Source organism: Elgaria multicarinata, chromosome 2 (genome assembly GCF_023053635.1).
Source record: "Elgaria multicarinata webbii isolate HBS135686 ecotype San Diego chromosome 2, rElgMul1.1.pri, whole genome shotgun sequence".
Classification (NCBI taxonomy): Eukaryota; Metazoa; Chordata; class Lepidosauria; order Squamata; family Anguidae; genus Elgaria; species Elgaria multicarinata.
This window is the reverse complement of record NC_086172.1, coordinates 25,283,278-25,307,054: the sequence shown is the minus strand read 5'-3', so window position 1 is coordinate 25,307,054 and position 23,777 is coordinate 25,283,278. Positions and strand designations below refer to the sequence as shown.

Below are 23,777 nucleotides of genomic sequence, written 5' to 3'. Positions count from 1 at the left end.
TGGGGCGTGAGAAATGGTTTGTGTTGCTTCTCGATCAGGTTGAAACCTGCTGGTTTGATTCCTCCCATACTTCCTAGTCCCACACCCCTTCCTCAACCTCAGGCTTAGTCTATAGACAAATATTTAATGAAGGAAAGGGTTGTAGCCTCAGGCGCTCAAAGAGCTGGTGTAGAATGGGGGTGGATCTATTTCTGTATTTAGTTAGGGATGCCATATAGCAGCCACCCCCAACCTGGGGCCCTCCAGATGTATTGGACATGTTGCCTAGGGATGATAGAAGTCATAGTCCATCTCATCTGTGGGTGTGTGTGACTGCCATGAGGCATGAGGACAGTTCTAGTTTTCAGGGAGTACCCTGAAAACGGAAGAAAACAATAAACACGTCCAATAGCACGTGAGCTTACATTGAAAGCATCATCAGAGCGGGGTGGGGGGATCATGTTTCCCTACTGACACTTTGCCTCCTGCTGCTGTCCCACAATAGGGACAAACAGTTTCCTCATTCTTCACACGGGGAAGGAAGAGGAAGCAGCAATGACCACTTGGCCCATTCAGTGGGTGTTTTTATTGTACTGCTCCTCCTCCACGCAACAGGAAATGGCGGCAAGTTCCATTACAGCAAAAAACAAACAAGCAAACAAACAGATTTTCTGGGTCTTTTTTTGTGATGTAAAAACAAGCAGAAGGAGCAGGAGATGCGCAGGATGTGGATGGTGCCATGAAAAGGACCCGTGTGGAGCCAGTAACGAGCATGCTATAAAACACTCGTCTGATGAGCCCGAGTTAAGAGACCAAACTGGAGAGAAGGGAGTTTTGAAATACAATAGTAGATAGCATAGGCCATTCCTGCTGTGTCTGTATCCCCTCAGTGGTCCCTTCAATTTGGCACTTATTGCTTGAGACATTAGGGTGTGCCTGGGCACACCCGGCACACCCCTTATGAAAGCCTATGATAGATAAAGACTTTTAAAGGTAAAGACTGAGCTCCTGCTCAGCAACTAGTTGACTGGAAAACTTTGAAAAAGGAATGGAGTGCCATGCAGCCCCATCTCACAAAATGGCTTGCTGTTAAGGCCTGTTGCCACAGATGCTGCTCCCCTACACCTTTGCCTCTGGAGGTGGGAACTAGGAGAGTCAGAGCTGGACCCTCAGAGGGCTGGAATTGTTTGAGAGGGCATCAGTTGCTGATTCTTAGACTAGATGATAAATGTGTATACAGTGCAAACGGAGAGGGAGGTAATCAGAAAAGGGAGCCTGATCATAGTCCCAAGGCAATAGCTTATTAGGCCAATGAACAAATACTTTTTCTATGTCAGCCTGACTTTGATGAACTTGTAAGACAAGGCATTTTCAAGACCAAAAAAGCCATTAAAACATCCACCTATGTGCCATTCCTTATATATGAAGGATGGGGCCTGTCTAGAGCTAGTTCAGTGTAGTCGGAGAACAGGATAGAAGCGGCTCTCTCCTTAGATAAGGAGATATGGCTCTTTAAAGGCCTGAGGATAGAAGCTCTAGGTTCATTTCCCTACTCATACAAGGATCGCAAGATGTCCTTGGATAAGTTATGTGTTTCTAACTCTGTTCTATCTGCTGCCTTGAAAATAATATTACTAATGACAAAGAGTTTTCAAGAAGAAATTATGTGTACCTTTCTCTACCTCCTGTTACACCAAATGAGCCACAGAGAAAGTTTCCATGTAGTTGCAGCTTTAGAACTGCAATCCTCTGTTGGTTTAGCCAGTGGGGAAAAGCCTGCTTGTAGGCCTTTTTTCTGTCTAAACTGGCAGGGGAGTGATGAGAATCAATTGCTGTAGGTGCAAAAAATGGCTTTTGCCAAAGTGTTACTGATTGTGCAACGAAGCAGCAGCCGTACCTCCCCCTCCCCTTGATCCTCACAGCCCACATTAGCCACCTCACATTAGCATCATATGTTATATTAAAGCATCCAAACATACAAGACACTGCACAAGATTAATGCAGATAGCTGGGCCTTACCCACGCACAGCCTTGCAATCTATCAGGCTGTGTACATACTCAGCAGTCCTGCTCTGGGTTCCCCTGCTAAAGGAAGTGAGGCAGGAAGTGGCTACCAAGAAGACAGCCTTAGTAGCCATCCCGGTGGTGGAATGAGCTTCCCAGAGAGGTTGTGTGCTTTCTGGCGCCAGGTAAACATTTTATTTCCCCAGGCATTTTAGTCTTTCAATCTCAGTTTTTTAAAAATATATGATTGTATTTAAAATCTTTGCATTGCTGCTAGGTTTGATTTTAGTTTGCACTTTTATATTATAGTTTGAAGCTTTTCAATTTATTTATTTATTTATTTATTTAAAACATTTGTATCCTGCCCTATATCATTAAGATCTCAGGGCGGTGTACAGATAAAAGCATACAGTATAAAACAATAAATATACACAGCTAAAAACAAATTAAACCATGAACCAAGTTAATACTCTTTTATATAGTATTTTATTATGCTTTTTTCCATTTTAATTGTTGTGAACAACCCAGAGAGCATCAGGTAATAATAAAGAAAACATCTGTATGCACACATGTACACAATCCTTCCAATTTTCTTTCCTGGGACGAAGGATCAGGCATACGCTGCTTTTTATTAATTAGTAGTATTCTAATGTTCTCTAGGTGGATTATATGCCTGAGCTGCATATTTGGGTGTATCTGTGATGAGGGATGGTTGGGCTGTGGGGGTACAGGTATGCATGTAGACCTGCTGCTCCACTGCCTGACCAGAATGCAGCTTGGTTCAGACAACACGCTAAACCATGCCGCTTAACCACAAAATGCATTTTGTGGTTAAGCAGCATGGTTTTGCACGTTGTCTGAACCAGGCCTGCCTGTGTTAGAGAAAGTGTGAATAGGCCTCTGTCTGAGGCTGACCTTAAATGGCCAGTAGAGGACAGCTGCCAGAGGTTCCTACTACTATTGTACAATTACTGAACCCCAAGGATGGTATGTTGCGTGTCTAAATAAAATGGGGATCCAGCACTGGAGGCACACTGTCTTGATTACTGCCACATGAATGATGCTACCTGATTTCTCCCGCCCACGGGTTTGTGTCACACAAGCACAGAGCGTGATATCAGACTGATACACAGGTTTCTCTAGAAAGCGAATGAAACGACGGCGGCCCTCCTCGCCCTGTCACTCCGCCGCCCGCATTCTTCACGAGGAGCGGAGCTCTCGCGCTGTCTCTTTAAGCTCCCCCCCTCCTTCAGCCCCACGTCCTAGGCCACACCTCCCAGCCAATCAGGACGCTGTAGCGGCAGGAACGGAGTCGATGCGCCTCCAATGGGAGAGGCTGGTGCGGCCACTATTGTTGATGAGGCGGCCTGAGCGGTCGTATCGGCCGGAGCAGCCTCACGAGTGTCTCCCCGTGTGTGTGTGAGTGAGAGAGAGGACACACTGCTGAGAGGCGGGGTGGGGGTGGGGTGTCGGCGTTTCTCCCCCCCTCTCCCTCGGGCTTCGTTTTGCCCCTCTGAGGCAACGGTTCCTCCGTTTACCGGGCCGGACGACGAGCATGTCTTCCCATCCGCGCGTGAGGCGCAGCGGCTCCCCAACCCCAGCCACCTCCCTGGGGGGAGGGGGAGCCGCGGCGACGGCGACGGCAGCAACAGCAGGCGGGGCGGCCGGCAGCAACAGCAGCCGCCTGCAGCCCATGCGGGCGACGGTGCCTTTCCAGCTCAAGCAGCACGGCAGCCCCACGAGGAGCGGCGGCGGCGGCATCCCACGCGCGGCGGCGGCGGCGCAGACACCCCCACAGCCGCCGCCGCCGCCGCCGCCTCCACCGCGGACCGCCAGCCCGACGCATGGTAACGGCTGCAACGCCGGCGCGCGCGGCGGCACCGCCAATAGCAGCAGCGGCCCCGCCGTAGCCACGCAGACGCCCGTCGGAGGAGGAGGAGGAGGAGGCGGCAGCAGCAGCGCTTGCTGTGCCGCCACGACCACCCTCCCGCTGTCGTCGTCGAATTCCACGCGCGGCAGCCCCACTCGCGCGGGCGGAGGAGGGGCGCGTGGCAGCCCCCCTCGGCTGCACCCACTGCCGCCGCCGCCGCCGCCTCCACCGCGCTCTCCCCCCTCGCCTTGCTCGTCCCCGGTTTCACCGACTGTGCCCGAGAGCAGCGCCTGCTCTTCTGCCGCCGCCGCCTCCTCCGGGGGAAGGATCCGGCATCGTCAGAGGCGGCGGTCGCCGGAGCAAAGCAGGGCCTCTCCGGAGAGGAAGAGTCCGAGTTCTCCGGTTTGTAAAGGTGAGTATTCCGGGGCATGATCCGGTGGCCTCAGTAGGAAAAGGCCAATATCTAAAGGTGGATTGTTTTTGCGGGAAGGGGGGGGGAGATATTGAGGGTGGGAAAGGGGGTGCCCAGCTAGTAATGGGGGCGAACTGGCAGATGTAGGGTGGCACCTACCGAAGTGTGCTGGGAGCCTGTCTTTTGTATCAAGGAGATCGAAATCCCAGTTTTCTCGGCTTCCCTGCAGGGCTACAGAGCAGCCCTGTGAGCTGGCCACGAGGTGCAGAGAGGATTTGAGGCACTTCTCGTTCTCAACTCTCCTACTGACTCTGGACCTATTGTCGGGAGACATGGGGAGGGGGGAACTCGCATCTCATATCTCATTTCATCTTTTATTATTTGTATATCCCGTGACTTGTTCTGCTCTGTTACTTTGACTTGTTCTCCATTGTCTCCTCCTCCATAATTTGAGGTTGGGGGGGGGGGGGGCTAATGATTCTCGAATATCTTCACCGGTGAGGGGGTGAGTGGGTTGGTAGGCAGCAACCTGGAGGTGAAATGCTATGAAACAAATTTTAAGTCTGAAAAGAGTAAGGGGGAAAGGGGAGTGAAAGGACATGTCTAGACATGTCTGACTTTAATGCAATTTTACAAGTGAAGGTAAACTTTACAAATTCTAATGGAAAGAGAATTTTAATTTAAGAAGGGAAACTACTAGTTTGCCGTTAATAGAATGGGTATTTTCCCCCTGATCTCTCAAAACGTAAAACGATTATGCAGGAAAGAGTGAACAGAATATTCCTATCCAAGTTGGGTCATTAATGTGTCTTTACATGTGATAAATCTCCCAACTAGTGTGTCTGATCATGTAAATTATTGTTCAGAATATCTAAATCCTATTACTTGAAAGTTCTACTGACTTAAGTGAATTCTATTTCTATGTAATATGTATGAGATTGAACCTAGTGTTGAAGTATTTAAACTTATTTGAGTGGTGACTCTCCCTAAGTGGTGAGAGTTGCCTTGTTTCCCTGTTCTTGAGTCTAGGGTGAAGTTAGGTCCATAGAAAACAGGAGTATGGTTTTGCAGGTGCATGGTATGACTTAAATACTAACCTCAGAGAAACAAAAGACCACGTAAACTTAGCTGGCTCAGTAGTCTTCTATCCAATCAGTCAACAGAAGGAGTGTGAGCAGAGTGGTGCTTCCATTCCTTTATTCAATGAAGATGCACAGTGCAAAGGATCAGAGACAATAGTGGGGCCCTAGGAAACCTTGTACATCCCTATTTAGAGCTAAGACACACCTTGGAACACGCTAGCCCAGTTGACACTGAATGCAGAAAAAAGAAAAGAAAAACAGTTCTTTATATACTGAGATTGAGAGATCATCTTGTATAACTCTAGTGTTGGTGCAGGCTTATAAGTATCCACTTGCCTGGTTACCTTTGGTGAGTAACAAGTGCTGCCAGGCAGGAAAGCCTCTGTAAACTTGGAGAAGAGCTTTCTTTCCCCTCCCCCAATTCACTATGACTAAATAGGCACGCGCAGGCAGGCTAGGAAAACATTTGGTGAGTTAGTTACTCTAGACATACTTACAAGGCTGTACTGATGAAATGTATTGTAAGAATTGAAAAGCCTTCATTCAGAGTATTACAAGAAAATATGGTCAGGATTAACCTGTGAATACTCTCTGAATTCAATAGGACTTTCCTGTACACAGGCATAGGATCAAACTGTTGCAAATGGCAGTTTTTTTCTCCTTAGAGTATACACCTTGGAAAAACTGCAAATTAGGTGTGTACCGACCCCTGGATTTGACTTGGTACTTTACAAAATGACCTGATTCTGTTCAGACTAATTCAGAGACTGTTGGCCTCGATTCAGAAACTGAACCCCGGGTGACATTTGAAAATCCAGGGCTTTGTGCCTCACATTGACTATCATGGGAAATTAAAAAATGACTGGAACTTCTTTTTCTCTTTCTCAGACTTGGATATTTCCAGGCATAGTAGCACCTTAAGAGGGGGTTATACCTGCCAAATGTCAGAACAATAGGTGAAATTCACAGGGATAGTTGCTCCTTCTAGGAGCATCAAGCTTTCCAAGTTCCAGATTTATGTGGATTTTTGCGCAAGAACAGCCTTGAAATTTTCCCAAGGAGAATATGCTTATTCTTCTCTCTTCCTTGTGGATCATTTTTCTGAAAAATGGATGGTAGCCTATAGATGTCCCTAAGTAAGAAGCCTGCAGTTTCAGAAGGATAGGTGAAGTTATTCATGTGGAAGAGGACTCCTCAAATTTTGCAAGGGGGGAGGGCCTTGATTTGCTTCTCCTTCCACCTCCCTCTTGGTTTTGAAGCTATTTCTATGAAAAGGGCATCCATCATTTAAGGTGTTCCCAGACCAGAAACCTGCAAAGTTTCTGAAAGATACTTGCAAGGGTTAAGGAATTATAATTGAAAACCATCGTATTGACTGCACCCTTGATGATCAGATTCGGAAGCCCTTGAACTCAGTGCTGATCTTCACCTCCCTATCCCTGCATTTTTTGCTAGACGGGCTTTTTTTGTTTGTCTAGCGATGGCAGTTCAGAGGGGGAGCAAAGAAGGCAGGCCAGGCCACAGGATAGCTCAGATTTTCGAGAATCCCATGAGGTACTGGTTCCCGTCTATTCGGCCTTGGTTAGGCCTCTTCTTGATTATTGTGTCCAGTTCTAGGCACCACACTTCAAGAAGGATGCAGACAAGCTGGAGCATGTTCAGAGGAGGGCAACGAGGATGATCAGGGGTCTGGAAACAAAGCCCTATGAGGAGAGACTGAAAGAACTGGGCATGTTTAGCCTGGAGAAGAGAAGATTGAGGGGAGACATGATAGCACTCTTCAAATACTTAAAAGGTTGTCACACAGAGGAGGGCCAGGATCTCTTCTTGATCCTCCCAGAGTGCAGGACACGGACTAATGGGCTCAAGTTACAGGAAGCCACATTCCAGCTGGACATCAGGAAAAACTTCCTGACTATTAGAGCAGTGTGACAATGGAACGAGTTACCTAGGGAGGTTGTGGGCTCTCCCACACTAGGCCTTCAAGAGGCAGCTGGACAACCAGGTATGCTTTAGGGTGGATTCCTGAATTGAGCAGGCAGTTGGACTTGATGGCCTTATAGGCCCCTTCCAACTTTACTATTCTATGATTCTGTTCTAGCCTCGTATCGTAGCCTCCTCCTTCCCACTGGAACACCCCACTTTCCCCCCTCTCTAAGGTTACTTTTCTGACCTTGGAGGGCATCTCTTGCAGTTCTTTCTGTGCCGGCTGCAAGGGGGAGGATACTTGGATCTCTGATTCCCCTTTCTCAGGTTGGAGCACTGTCTCTTACCTCAGAGGGGGAATCCTCAGTATCTTCAGACAACATCTGTGGGCCATAGGATTGCCCCTCTATGCTTTTTTCATAGTGAAGCCTGATGCCATTGGAAGAATGGCCGTCTCACTGTTCCATCCTTGCTTTCCCTCCTAAGTAGAGTGATTGGAGCCTATTGTAAAATATGCCCTGGTATTAGAAGGTGGACCTATCTGTTATTCAGCTACACTCCCTCCCCACTACTTATCAGCAGTTTAGAGACTTGAAACCAAAATACAGTGTTTGGAGAAGAGATAGAATGTCTGTGTCTCCAAGCATGAATTGGTAATGAAACTTTGTTCTGGCCCAGCTTTGGTTCTTAAAACCAGCTTCAATTTTTAGCCTTTGGCCTCAGAAATTACCAGAAATCATTCGAAAGGGCCCAATTCTGCTTGGGCTTTCTTCAGATTTGATGCACATCCATACTGGAAATGTGAGCTAGAAAGGATCTCTCTTGAAACTACTGGTACAGAATTCTAGTTTTATCTTGAACCAGAGAGTTCATATTCTTCCCTTCTAATACCTACTCAACGGTGTGTCTTTCAGTGATTAATTCAGGTGTCTTATAATGCAGTCCTAAGTATGTTTACTCAGAAATAAGTCCTGCTAAATTCAATAGTGTGTTTCAGATTGCAGCTTTACTCTGCAAGGTGGCTTGTGTTGAACTGTCATTGTCAATAGCTATGGACTTTGGAAAGTGTGATTGCTTTTCAAGCTTTCTTCATAGAGAAAGCTATGAAAAACTACTTATTCTTGAGTCCATTGTTTAGAAAAAATTATGTCCAGAAGGCTCCTGTTCATTGATACGTGTAGTTGATAAAAGTATTGAGTCAGAATTTTTAAGGAATTGTTAGGAAATGAGTGCTAAAACGTTGCTGAGCCTATCTTTTAACTAAACTTGCAGTCACTTAATTTTACAGGAAATAGCTTTGCGGCATGCAAAATTTCTATGTGAAGTAGTGTAGCTATCAAAATGCCTTTATTTGACAGAAAATACAAGTTTGAAGTGACCAAGATGTGTAGGTCCCTTGACTAACATTATGTGGTAGAAGATCTGCTTTGGGCTGAGGGTTTTTGTTGAGTTCTTGAGAACATCCAGTATTTTGATGGTGCTGTGCAATAGCGATGCTGCCTAATTTCATAATCAGTCAGCTTGTTGGAAAACTTGTGAGTTTGCAACGCTCACCTTTGTAGTGAACTTTGATCGCTGTCTCGCAAATTTGTTAAATTCAAAATAGATGGCAAGCTTCAGAGCATGCGAAATCTGTATCTAAACTATGGTATTGCGGTGCATGTGTTGAATTGCTTGATTTAACTCTTTTCTTTCAGGAGGAAATGTGATGGTGTCACTTCAACCCTTTAAGGAAAGGTTGGCATTAAACTCTTTCCACAAACAGTCACATAGGTTACATACACCTCCATATACAATCCATATCTCTCTCCATGATAAACTGATCGGTGATGATGTGTAAAAATTACATTGGTTGTTTCCATGTAGTTCTTCAGTCAGGAAGGAGTTCATACCGTAGTGATGCATAAAGTCACCACAGCTCCTAAGAAACAGTTTGATATTGTGCATGTGTAAAAATTAGTATACACGGAACAAGATCTCAAATTAAAGGAGAATTCTTGTCAGATTACGCAGATTAATTCATTACTATCTGAGAAAATAACGAGTTTATTTGGGGTACATTTGCCCATCTCTATCTTTAACCTCTTCTGTGGGGAACCCCCCTTCCTTAGCTAGCAAAGTAATTTGGCAAATCTGAAGATAGTATTACAGTTTACACAAATAGATACTGTACCTTTTGGCACGGTGTCCTTTTGTAAGAGTTAAATATCTTTCACATTTTGTGTTCTTCCTCATCTTTCATGCAACTGTAGTTGTACATCTGGTGGGGTAGGGGGAAATTCCCCAAGGACTGTGTCATTCAGTGATTGATTGCATTTTAGCATTCTGTGTTGAACACCTAGCTGCTAGGGAGAAGGGTGTCATTGCTGGGGCAGAGAGATTTTGTGGATAAGCTTGCTTTCTTGTTATATTGTATGTTGGCTCTTTCTTCAGCGGAGTAGAGAGGAAGGGCGCTCATTCACCAGAAGGACTAAAATACACGTATTCTTCTAGTTTGTAAGTAGCAAAACTATAGCAGTTTGGTCTGTTGATGGGTGCATTGCATAGTTATATCTTAGTTAGGTATCCAGTTTTTGAAATGAAAGCTGTAATTCTATGGAAACATTGGCTGTCTATAAAATGTGTATCTCGCTTTTCTATATTAACTTACTCAAAGCAACTTAAAACTTTTCAAAGATCAAGTAAACAAAATGAGTAGATTAAAAAGAAAAGATATGGGACTCGCTGTTATGGAAAAAGTAAAAAAAAAAAAGCGCAACTCATGCGACAAAAGGGTAAGGCAACGTCAGACAATTTTTATGAGACTTGGCAATTGTTTATTGAATCTGCAAATATGAATACAGCTTTCCTACAACCATCAGCTTCCCATGGTCAACTTTGGAGAGACCGTTTATGCTGAAATAGCTTGGAATGCATTACACAATATAAATTGGACATGTCCTGTCCCCCTGTTGGATCATGCAGTTTAGGACCAGTAATGAGATGAAATGTGTTAACATTATTGGTGTCTGATGTATTTTCTTGTTTAGTGATTGTTAAAGGGGGGATAAAAAGAACAAAAGTAGTGGTTTAAAGCAGTAGCATGGGAAAAGAGAATAGTCTGAAGATACATGAAGCAGTTCTTCTGAAGCCATGGGCCCTTGGAAGGGAGACCTACTGGAAGCCTTATGTAAACAATTCTGAGTTCTCTAATGGCAGAGCAGAATGCAAATATAATAGGGATTTCTCATGTTGTATTATGTAATATTAATTATTTTTGCTATGTATTCTTCATGATTAATAACCCCCTCTTTTCTTCCAAACTTGAAACTTATCCACAGTAGAGTTGCCTGGAAGGGAAAGAAACAAGACAAACCAGAATATTCAAGGCTTAAGGAGTAGATAAGTTTTGTACATCAAATTCCCATATATAGATCAGAAAGCTTACAATGTACTCTTACAACTTGCTGAAGTTTGCAGATTGCATTTCGTAAATCTCTTAATTGAGCTACTTTATACCATTTTCAGGATATAAGTTTCATACTTGTAATCCTTAAGGACGAGATCACTTAGACTGACAGCTTCTTCTCATGAGTGAATTTATTTTTAAGCCCTCTTGATGGAAGTCTCCAGGAAAGATCTCAGTCTGGAATGCAATACAAAGAATCTGTTCTTTCAGCTTGAAATACTGAGAGAGAATCGATTTTGTCTGTGTGTAGTAATCTCCCTACCCTCTCCAAAGAATTGACTTCAGGGGGGTACCTCAGATACTGCATATTGAATTGGCTGTTATAAAGGGGTTGTTTTTTGAAGTGGGTGTGTGTAGTTACTTTGATGCAATTTTGTTAGTGCAGTTTACCAAAACAAGGACTTGGATGTAAATATCTACTGTGTGAGTGAGAGGGGGAGTGTCTGAGATGCACACACAATCAAAAACTGGCTCAAGAATGTCAGGGGACCCCGCAGAGAAGCTTCTCAAGGAATTGCAAATTGGGAGGAATATTGGTGCTCTGCTTTCTATTGGTGCAGCTGGATCTTTGGTTCCATGCCAGGATCTAAACATAAAACAGGCAATTCATAGAATTTGATCCATTGTAGATGATGAGCTAAAATGCATGACATATTCCCACCATATCTTCAAAACCTAGTATATAAGAGCCTAGCTGGAATGGACCGAAAGCCTATCTACCCCACAGTGGCTAACCAGATGTCTGTGGGAAGCCCACAAGCTGGAGTCAGTGGTAATAGCTGCCTTCTGCTGTTGTTACCAAGCAAATGGTGTTTCAAAGCATGTTTCTTTATTCGACTTGCCTTTCCACCAAGAAAATGGTGCTCAAGGCAGCTAACAACTATAAAAAACATCAAAAAATGCAGTTAAAACAAATACATTAAAATACACTAAAATTACAGAATAGGTAAGGTCATATAGGGTGGCAAATTATGGATTAATGAAGATATGATTTCCTGGGATGTGCACTGTCCATAGCCTGCTAGCAGCCAAAAGTGCCTCTTAAGGTGGAGATGCTGACAAAAGGGCTTCCCCCAAAAGATCTTTGTAAAGTGCCATGCATAGTAAATATGTTTGGCAAGTCCCTGCCCAACTAGACATGCAATCTTAAATTGGTTTGGGGGGTAGAAGGATATTCCAAAAGTTCCTTGGAAAAGGTGACTTTTGAGGAACTTGAAGGTAATAAGGGAGTTGGTTGCATTGAGGCATTCTGGAAGGCAATTCCAGGTATACGAGGCAGCAAAGGCAGAGTCATTTCAGAGAACAGGAGACTTTGAATAGTGAGGTTGGTGGAGCTGGACGAGTATAAGAGTGGAGAAACGGGAAAACCCAAGCAGTTTACTCAAGATCTGGAAGTGGACAGGAAGCCACTTGTAAGGATTTTAGAAAGGTCATTATCCCATGGTCAGTGGGATAAGAGGTGAATAATTTTGGTAGCAGAGTGCTGGATAGATGTGAGTGGACAAAGGTGAGACAACGGAAGACCAGAGAGATTATTGTCGTAAAGGCAAGAAATGAGCAGTGGTAGTGAATTTCATAGTTTAACTATGTGGAGAAGTACGTCCCTATGTCTGTGCTGAATCTTCCGTCATTTAACTTCGTTGGATGACTGCAGGTTCTAGTATTAGAGTGGGAGGAAAACTTTCTCACTACACCATGCTTACTTCTATGAACCTTTATATAGTTACTTGCCTTTTTCCTAAACTAAAAAGCCCAAACATTGTAACTTTTCCTCATAGGGGAGTTGCCAGGTCATTTTGGTTGCCCTTTGCTGCACCTTTTCCAGCTCCACTATATCCTTCTTGAGATGTGAATTTTGTAGAGCTAGAATATGTGCAGAAAAGGGCAACAAAAATGTAGTTTGGTGAAGAAATAATTCTTTAGGCCATGTGATGCTTTCTTTTGCTGTAGATCGGTATTTTAAAAGGCCTCTTTCAAGTACGTTAATAAACTGTTTGAAACAAGTTCCTGCCTTAAAATGAATCATACTGGGAGTATAAAAGTGCAGAGTTAACTAAACCATTTTTGAACAACTGCCATGTATAACAAGTGCAACATGTGTACCTGATGTAGTTAGGTATTAATTAAAGTATGCTAATTATCATTAAATGTAAAATGCCAGTCAACTTTTGAAAGACCTTAACATGTGAAATTGGGAAACATTTAATTTGGTCTTATTATTTTATATTTATTCCTTAGTATATATGCATTTCTGAACTTTTCTGCATATTTGAGAACTGAGAATGCCTTCAAAAATGAATTCACATTTATTGTAGTAAGATAGTGCCCCAGGCAGATGGCCTTGACTGCATGTTGCCTGCTTCTTTTCAAGGTGTCCTAACTTAAGATACTGTAAAAGTTACCTCATTATTATTATTATTATTTTAAGAGGTGTTTTTAGTCGTTTTTAATTTTTTATACTTTTAGACATGTGGGGAAAGAAATTTAAGCAAGAAGAAAGCAAGTGAAACCTGCTTGTGCTAAAATCTGGTTTGTGTAGCAACTCATTAGAATTAGTAAGGAACGAGAAGGCTTCTATTGTTAGATTGTTACACCTACTTATGAAAAGCTGCCTTTTTATAACTCAGTCCCAGTAAGTCTGGTTCAGTGTTAGTTTTAGTTAAAATAATCTTCAAGGGCTGAGAAAGCAATCCTTTGGCCCCTAGATAGTGTCTGGGGTGCCATAGGATGTTGCAGATCTCCTCTGCGCTTGTAGACAGAGTTACAAATATGGAGGAGAACATTTGAGCTGCTGCGGAAAGCTTGTCTTATGAGGTTGCAGAGGGAGAAAAAGGCGGGCATACTGGGGGGAGGGGCAGGCGAGAGGCCAGGATAAGCATTATCCTGTAGCCTCTGCAGTCTCCTCTTTGCCCGCCAAAAATTTGGATTTTTATTAATCCAATCAACAGATTCCTCTATGGAACTGCAGATAGGTTCCTAACTATCTGAAAAAATGTGCAAATTTAGTAATAGAAAAATACATTTAAAAAACTGGCAGAAAACACACATTTCTCCCATAGGCTTAAGTGAATATGCACAAATTTGGATTTTTTTAAAAAAATCTGATTCAGTCAATGTATTTGTATTTCTTTATTTACAGTCAACAGACCAATATAAAACAAGAAGATACACCATTATATAAAACAGTACAAAGTAGGGATAAAAAAAGAAGAGGGAGTGTTACAAAACCACTAAAGATACTAGATTGTTATTTTTTGGTTTTTGAAAAGGGAACAGAATTGGGTTATTGGGGCCTAGCATAGTGAAAAAGGGAGGGATATATAGATAATAAAATTCCTAATCTGTGGATTTAAGCACAATCAAACATCCATAAGAGATTTGGTGCGGATGGCCAAATTTAGGAATTTGGCCACCTGCTCAGTGGTAGATTTACTGGAGCCCTGAAGTAGACTAATTAGGAGTGACTCAGGGGAGCGTCCAGGGAAACGTTGCATAATAGGACATAATAGGTCTTTCCTTGCCTGTTGGTAAAAATTGCAATGGAAGAGCACATGCAGAATGGATTCCACCTCGATGTTATTACATGGGCAGTATCTGTTTTTGGATGGAATTTTCTTATATCTGCCCTCCAGCAACTTGGAGGGGAGGATGTTAAATCTTGCTAGGGTGAATGCCTTCCTGTATTTGGGAATGGTTAACCAACCCAGGTATGGCATTCCGTCTTTGCAAGAAGGGACTGGGAGACCCAATGATTGGGGGGAACATGGTCCCCAGGCAGTTCCCCGGAGCTCTTGGTGGTCTATATCTAGTCCAGAGATAGCAGGAAAAAAGGGGATAGCTCTATTGAGGTTACTTTTTGCACCACTGCCCTAGACGAGTGAGATTCGGAGGGTTCTAACAGGACTTTGGTAACCAAGGAGTTGGAAGTGAGCGTTAGGTGGCAGCGGAGCCAGTAATGTATGGTAAATATCCAAGCTTGGCATTTTAATGTACTTAGTCCAGCCTCCAAGTTGAGGGCAGCACCGGAAACACATCTAGGGACTCCGAATATAAGCCTGAGGTAGAGATGTTGCACTCCTTCAAGAGAACTTTTGAAGTGTGGAAACCATATTGGAGCTCCAAACAGAGTCTGAGATACTATTTTAAACCCGGATGGCTGCCGGTAGATATTTCCCATCTTTTGCAAAGAAGAATCGGGATAACGCACCAATAGTTTGTTCAGCTTTGCTCTTGGTGTGTTTGCCATGTGCCCTCCAGTTTTGAGCTTCATGAAACCATATGCCCAGGTATTTATATGTGTCAATTTGGTTGATTCTGTTTCCCCCCATGGACCAGGGGAATCTTACCTTCCTCCTGGCAAAAACTACCACATTGGTTTTTGAATAGTTAATTGTCAACAAATTTTTCTCACAGTATTTGGCAAAACCTTTTAGTTGTCTCTTGAGGTCCAGTCGGGTCATTCAGTGGAATGAAAGGCGCCTGACAATCTGCAAAATACATATGGGTCAGATTTTACACTATCTGTACATCCCTACTCTCACCCTGGATTAGGCTGTCAATGGCTACTTGCTATATGCTACCTCCAGCGGAGACAGAATGCCTATATACACCAGTTGCTGGGATGTTGCTTTTGCACACATGTCTTATTTGTGGGTTTTCCACAGGCAGTTAGTTGGCCACTGTGTGAACAGAATGCTGGACTTGATTGACCCTTGGTCTGATCCAATATGGCCCTTCTGTTGATATGTTAAGACCTGGTCAACATGTGGACTAGGGAGTTGACATCACTTCTTCCACCGGTTAGAGCCCATAGTTTTACTGAGGAACTTCAGGAGATGAAATTGATTGAATGGTGTTGGTAAAAAATTCAAGACAGATCTGACCAAAAGACCTCGAGTTTATTATAATGTCTAGTCTGTGGCAGTTTCAGTGACATTGTGTTCACACAATGCCATCAAGCAGAGCTGGTCTGAATGGTTAGGAACCTATTGTATCTAGGGCCTTTGGGTTTTCTTCGTGGCCTTCTTGGTTCAATATGTGAAGTACATTACAGATAAATTGCTCTCATCCATTCTAATTGATTGCTATTTTCACTATAGATCAGTTTCAAGGTGTCCCTAGAATTTCTGCTTTGATGTACTGGTTTAACATCAACGCAGGAGGTGAAATAGATCCTTGAAGACAAGTTGTCCAGTAGTGCTTTTTTTTTTTGCATATACTAGCTGATTAGGCTTGCGAGATGGGTAATGATCTGCTAGGATAGAGAAGTAGTAAATGCTTTTGTGAATGAGGGAGAAATCCCCATAATTTGGAAGGAAATAATACCAAGTCCGCTCTTCGTTGATCCCACATCTTAACAACTTCTGGCCAGTCTCCAATTTTAAGCAAGGTCTTCTAGGTTGTAGTGACTTGGCTCTGAGTTTCTTGCATAATTGTTATTATCTAAATCCTTTTCAATCCTGCTTCCAGCATAGTTTTGGGACAGATTGCCTTTATTGTGGATGACCTGCTTTTGGGACAAATTACTTTGATTATGGACGACCTGCTCTGGGGAGTACATCCTTGTTGAACCTTTCAGCGTCTTTTAAAACCATCAACCAAGCTTCCATATTTTTACTCATCACATTTCATAAGGCAACTGGGTCACCACTACAAACAACTGGCCTTTCTCCAAACCTTGAAGATGCAGAGATGGATGGGGATTAACCCAACAGCTATGAGGTGGACCCCACTGCATCCTCAGTATCAGGTTGGGAGGAAGACTGGTGATGTTTGATTAACATATGGTCAAGATGGACAAAGCTATTTGGCAACACAGAGGCAAACCAGCAAGTAGGAAAGTTAGAAGAAAGGCTAAGTGGTTGGGAAGGGGAGTTTGAATAGTCAGACTGAGCTAAAAATTAAAATAAAGAAGCAAGATGGAGAGTGGCAGAGGACCCAGACTCCAGGGATAAAACAAGCTCAACTGAAAACAAGGATTCTGGAAACTGCCCTGCCAAAGAACTAGGATGAGCTGAAATAAATTGCTTTATTCAGGACTTGGCTTAAGTAGGCAAACAGTTTAAACAAGGTTTGGATGTGTATTTTTTCTTGGTTTGTAGCCTATTTGAACTTGTGGTTAATTGCTAAAGCTGTTTTAAAATCCCCCCCCCCCAATATTACAGCAATAATTGTTCAACTGCTGTTTTTCAAATGTTTAGCTACACTTGTCAGTGGCTTAACCAACCATCAAGCATGGAATCCTTCTGAACTGGCTTATACAAATCAAATACCTGAAAAGCAATGAAAACTCTGAATTTGAGCAAACCCTTGTCTTTGAAAACTCTTGCCTGCGGTTTGTGATGAGGGCAAATGAGCAAACTTAATCCTAACAAGGTAAAAGTACTGTAAACTTGGAATATGACCCAGAAGTAGGTGTATAGGCTGTGTGGAATGAGACTGCTCTCCATCTTAAGACTCAGGCTCTCAGCATGGGCATAATCATGGATCCTGTACTACTTCTTCTTGAGGGTTAGGTACTGGCTGTGGCCAAGGATATGTTTTCATTTCATTTTTTACATTTCTATTCCGCCCAATAGTCAAAGCTCTCTGGACTCTCTTCAAAGATTAATACCCTAAAAATACACTATAGCATAATAAAACCATTAACACAAAAAATAACAATTTTAAACAAACAACATTTTTTAAAAAAATTCAGGACATGTTAAAAAGCTTTGTGATATATGGTCCAACGCCTGGGAGTAGAAGGAAGTATTAACCTGGCACTGAAAAGGTGACAATGTTGGCTCCAGGCAGACCTCTGGGAAGAGTGTTCCACTTGGGGGAGGGACACCAAGAAGGTCCTGTCCTTTGTTGCCATCCTCCGAACCTCAGCGAAGGCACTTGGAGGAGGCCTCAGATGATGAACATAGTGTACAGACAGGTTCATACTGGGAGAGGCTCTCTGTCAGCCCTGCAGGGCCTAGCAGCTTAGGTTGGCTCACCTACAGTGTGATATTTTTATCTAAATGGCTTTCAGATTAGACAACTGCAATGTGTGGGGGGCTGTCTCAGAAAACTACTCAAACTACAGCTGGTTCAGAATATGAATGATAGGGTATTAACTGAGGCAGGCTGCCATCAGTTACGGAACACATTCACTGGCTACCATTCCAGTTGGTTACCAGGTCCAATTTGAAGCACTGTTTCTTGCCTCTGAAGTTTTAAATAGTCTGAGCTCAGGATATCTTTAAGGACCACAAGTGCCGAAATAGAATCTATTGAGGCATTAAGATCAATTTCAGAGGCTCTGATCCATGTGTCCTTGCCATCTTAGGTATGGTGGGTAACAATAGAGAATGGAGCTTTCTCAATAATGGCTCCAAGTTTATGGAAGTTGCTCCTTAATGAGGCCTGCCTCATTTTCCCCCCAGTTGACTGGGAAAGGCAGCATTCTGCTGATGTTTGGGGCTTCTGGACTGCCAATATATACTTGTATAATACTGTTAGGAGTGTCTGATGTTTTTCTGGTGTGGTCTGTATTTTTATGAAAATGTTAGCCATTTGTTGAAGTGAAATCAAATACAATACAGAGTTACTCTATTTTGTTTAAATGCTGTTTATAGGCATCCACATCAGCCTGAAGTCAAGATGGTGGTACCTACTGTTAAAGGTCTTTGTAACATATTCTCGTTGTAAAGGCTTGTTTTTTTCAGGAAACAAGTAAAAAAAGGCTAAAAGGTGATGCGTTCTTGGCCACTGCCAACACATTGGTTGAATGATCGATCATAACTTAAAAATATTTTTTTATATTTTATAATTATATTTTATTTAACTGTTTCAGCCAGAGGCTAGCAAAATTATGCATAACTTAGAATAAAATGTCTAACACAACTTAATGAAAGCAGACAATATAACAAAGTTCACATATATTGATGCAATTACTGGTTTTTGATGGGTAAAGTTACAATTCTTAGTTTCAATTAACATATATTTTGGTTCTTTGCCATGTAAGGATCCTCGTCATGTCAGCAATATACAGTCTTTTGGAATACCAAAATATGAAAAAAGAGAGAGTTCTAAACATGTAATTGAATCTGTGCATAATGATGCAGGTAAATAAATGAGGGGAATCCTACACCACCAGCATGTATTCAAAATGCATAGGGGCATTCATACCTAGTTTTAGAATAGCTGCCTTCTATTACGTTAGATCAGGGATGGGCAGGTTTCAGGCTTGTTAGATTTACTTCTTAAAATCACAACTGCCAAGATCCACCAACCACAGCAGGTACAAAAGATATGCACTTAGAATTAAAGAGCAGGCTGCCTCCTCGACTAAGAATTTTTAATACCAGAGTTGAACCAAGGTCATAATCTGTTCAAATACAAGTGTACTCCTGGTTATCACAACCTTCATTTCAGGATCCTAGTTTAGATGGAAATTATTGTGGTATTGCTATTGTTAAACAATGGAGTCAGAACTCTTGCTGATCTACTGCAAATCACCCAGAGATCTGTCAGTCAATCATGAGCCACCTTCTGCTCACTCTTGCTCTAGATCAATAATCTTCAACTGATCCAGATCCGAGACGCACCTCGGATTCCCAACCTGCAACATGGCACCCTTTTTCACAATTTCACAATTGCTCAATATGGCGGCAACAGTTTTGTCGCAACCCATCTAGACTGATCTCGTGACCCCTTTTGGGTCAAGGCCCACCAGTTGAAGACCACTGCTCTAGATGATATGGAAGTTTCTATCTCTGCCATAAAGGCTAATCTAAGAGGAATGTAAATCAGAGGGATAAGTCTGGACAGTTCTGAAATGTTTAAATCAAGGTGAAAAGGTAGTTGAATGATGATCTGGTCCTGCTAATACATATGTCCCTGCCTAGCTTTAAAGGCCTAGCATTTATATTTCAGAGAGGGGGTGGGCAGGCGAAGCAAAGACAGCTACCACAGCGTGATCTTGGAAAGCATTATATACAAGTGCCAGCTCCCTGGCTTCGTTTTTCTGTCCTGCTGCAGCATGATGGAAGTGACTGGGGTGTTCTTTTTTAATAGAAACTAGCAAAATGGAGGGATGAAAGATGCAGCTTTTATGCAGATTGCATAGTGCTGCATTGACTTCCCCATGTCTCTTTCAGTTTGTGTTTTGAATTAAACAGATTTTTGTTATATATACATTCTCTCTCTCTCTCTCTCTCTCTCTCTCTCTCTCTCTCTCTCTCTCTCTCGTCTACAAATCTCAGTGTTTCTTACATATGAAAGGGGTTTATATGCATGCACACTTGCTCTCTATTTATCTTTCTCTGCAGTCTGTATACATGAATACTCCACATATGCCTGAATAAACATTCAGATGCTACCCCCACTCACACATGTAAGTCATATACTCTTAGCTGGATGAGATCTTGGTTTGATACCCATAAAAACTTCTCTGCCCCTTCTCTTAGTTTGTTAAAACTAGTTTCATAGGTTCTTTTTGATCTTTTACTGAAGGGTGCTGCTTCACAGCTTATCTCTTACAGGGTTTCATAGTTCATAGATTCCTAGACATAGAGAAAAAGGAGGATAATGGGCTGCTATTGAATCCAATGAGTGAAGCTGGGGCTAGTGGGGAAAAATATCTGCCTCAGAGCCCTGTGAAGTCTCGACAAGTGACGTAGGACTCAAAGCTTCTCTTTCACCCATTTATGTTCTGACTCTTAAAGAGCTGAATATTTGCTTAAGTATGAATTTTATGCCATGTCTTGCTATTTTCTTCATACTGTGTTTTATTACATTTGCTATTGCAAATAAATTACTTGTATGCACCAAAAGTTTATATATAAAATCTGTAGATGTGCATTTTGCTGCACTTTTAAGTTGGAAGTTGCATTGCAAAATTTGGAGAAGTGCAGAATCAGAAGGATAACTTCCTATCCACACATTACTTTGGGAGGTGTCAATCAGTTCAGTTCACATCCAAATGTGGACCATAAAAAGTTCTAAATTATCTGTACAGGTTAGCATGATCAATATTGCTGATTATTTTTATGGATTGTAACTGGAAAGAAGTCCACAGATAATTCACGAATAATTTAACTAGCCTGCTTACCAATATATGCTTGTCATTTGTCACAAAAAAGATGAAGCTTCCTTTTCCTGGCTACCTGGACATGGTTCTTGCATACTACAGGTGACCAGGCAAGAAACTTTTAATAAGCCTGATATTAACTGTATTTGGAATATTGTGTATGAGTTCCTTTAAGAGTATTTTGAGCTGCACAATGAAGTTACACACATCTTTAAAAATAAAGCCATAATGTCTAAGTGAAATTTGATGTATGTTTTTATGCATAGGTTTTTGCTACAGAGAGATTATTCCAATTGGAAAATACCTAGGAGGAACTTCATGAGACTCTAGTTTCTCTAGACTCTGATACATAATTGTATGACTAGTTTCTTTGTTACTACTCATTGTGTATGTACATATATTCATCTTCTATTATAGGTGAGCGCTGTATCCTTGCAGTTGCTAAAATTAAATGGCATCTTTATTATTGAAGACCAATAACTTGATCATCCTTCCTATAAGAGTAGAACTTCAGGCTGAGGAAACACTGAATAGTTTTATAACCATTGGCCACAGTATAATTAGGTCTAGTAAAATTAAGACATTGCTGAAATACCGCCATTGTTCATCAGCCCAGCTGTTGTAACTGCTAACTTGAAGCAAGTGCATCTCTTATTATGTAGGTCACATCATGTGAAGCTAGCAGCTGAGCAGTTGTGAGAAAGGGTGAGGGGGGCTAACTAACCATGCAAGAGGAGCAATGACAAAGGAAATATTACACAATTTGCAGGGATGCAATCTGTACTTTTATGATATATTCTCAAACAGCCCAGGAACCTAGATGTATTCAGAAAAAAATAGCTTTCCATTTGGTTAAGGTTAAGGAGGGCTAGTTTTGTACAGTTATCTGCAGTTGATGTGGATATCTTCGCCCCAGGCCAATAAAATCCATGTATTTATCTGCAAGTAAGAATATCAAACGTATGATGCACAATTACTCCATATGTGATGGTGCACTATTACTTCTAGGTGGTGTATAAGCAATTAAGCAAAATAGCTTCTACGTTATAAAATGATGATAAATTGTCTGATAAGTATTCCAGAGGGCTCTGTGAGAAGTTCTATGTCCTAAGCAAGGCTCTGTTGTGTCCCGTCCCCGTCCCCCCCCAGTGTTGTGAATTCCAGGGCCTAAGGTACATTTAATGAAAGGGGGAAAGTTAAAAAGTCCTGTTATAAGTGCCTGAATGAGCTTTCTGGATAATGACTTTTATTTGTGGTGGTAGAGATTTTTTGGTCAATAGCTGTCTTTTTTATTTTTAGGAAGGGTGGCTTTGAGAGCAATACTATTATAATTTCTGCTTTAATATGCTTTTTTGATTTAAAATTCTAAAATAATATTAGTAAAAGCAATATATTAGGAACAGATTGAATCTTTTGATAAATACATGTGTTAGGGCTGGAGAACTTAATTAATCAGTCAGGTTGTAAATTACAACGTGAACTGATTTTGAATCAAGGTGATTTAGATCAGTGTTTTAAATTTATCCAAAAATGATCAATTAAAATAATTTGCAACTTAGATACTGTCTAAAAAACAGAATTGCATGGTAATTGCTTGAAATAACCATTAAAAATGTTAGGTGTAAACAACCGATATGCCATTTTAGAAGGACATATTGATCTGGTTTGTGCGACCACCACAGCTTAAATAATGGGTGGGTTGAACAACTCTCGCATGACTCTACTAAAACAAGCCATGAGATATGGCTTAAGTAAGCCATGGTGGGGTTTGATCTTGTGAACTGAGCCATTTTATTATTTCTGATAGATGACATTTTACTAGTATAATATATGTAGTTTATTGATTGCTTGTGTCTTGTGTGGTAACTTGGGGCATTAGGGTGATAACAAACAAAATACCCATTGTAGATTATTTCAAAAGGATGGACTTCTCTCCCCCACCCTCTCTCCACATGCCAGAATGGTGAACAAGACAATTGGTTGGTGTACAAGTGCCCAGAATCTTACAAAAGCAGGGACTGATAATCACTTTGGGGTTGTGTATTTTCTCCATGCAATAGAATGTGTATTTGGTTGGTTGTCATAAATATTCATAATTTAAAAACTGAACAAATTGCAGACCTCAGATAATTAGAGGGCATGAAATAGGAGCAAAAGATAACACAGGTAGACTCAGTGAATGAAGTTGGTGAGATACAGGATGGCATCTCCTGGAGTAAGGGCTAGATTCTATTGACTTCTGATAATTTTGCCATTTCTACACCCCCATTATAGTAATAAGCATACATGGTCTGTTCCATATTTACAGTGCCTCCCCTCCCCACAAAAGCAGATACTATACCCATGGTTCAGTCTTTACATATCCTTAAATATGTCAAGATACTGTGTCATGGATTCAGTTTTAAGAGATCATAAATGTAAGTTTTGTTTAAACATTGTGTTTAACGTTTAGATTAAGTTTTAAACTATTGCTTTCAAAATGGAATCCTACTACATCTTAACATTTAAACATCTAGTTATTTTGTTTTTTATAAACTATTTTTACCCACCCTGTGAGGTTATTTTGAATTTGCTCTTTTAATGTCAAACAGAGATCATGCTTCTAACAAGGATTAAATTTTAATTTATCTTACACTTCATTATCTCAGACATCTATATTGAGATTATATTAGAGTACATTTAAATGATTGACTAAAACGCAGAGAATAAGCTAAAAAAGTATTTTAACGGTCCTGGTTTAAACGGTAGTGGATATTAGCACAAAAAAAGTTTGTCATCTTGTTCAATCCCAGTTTAATAAAATTATGCAGCTGAGTTTAAAATAGATTTGATTTTTTGGTACACTCCACTGACATCTGAGTATTCTTATGTCGGATGTTTTGAAGATTGGCAGCTTTAGCGGCAAGGTGGATTGATTTAGATAAAGGTGATTTTAAATCACAAATTTAAATAGTTGATATCAACTTTCTAACAACAAGAACCTATTGTTTTGAGCA

At 41.6% G+C, this 23,777-nt stretch overlaps 1 protein-coding gene across 1 annotated transcript in view; it reads left to right on the top strand.

The window, feature by feature from the left end:
- Positions 1-3,513: 3,513 nt before the first annotated feature.
- Positions 3,514-23,777, top strand: part of FAM117B (family with sequence similarity 117 member B) — a 33,359-nt gene continuing 13,095 nt past the window's right edge. Inside the window, exon 1 of the mRNA XM_063115881.1 lies at positions 3,514-4,265. Coding sequence (XP_062971951.1) covers positions 3,539-4,265 — 727 coding nt within the window. The 5' untranslated portion in view covers positions 3,514-3,538. The remainder of the gene's footprint in view (positions 4,266-23,777) is intronic.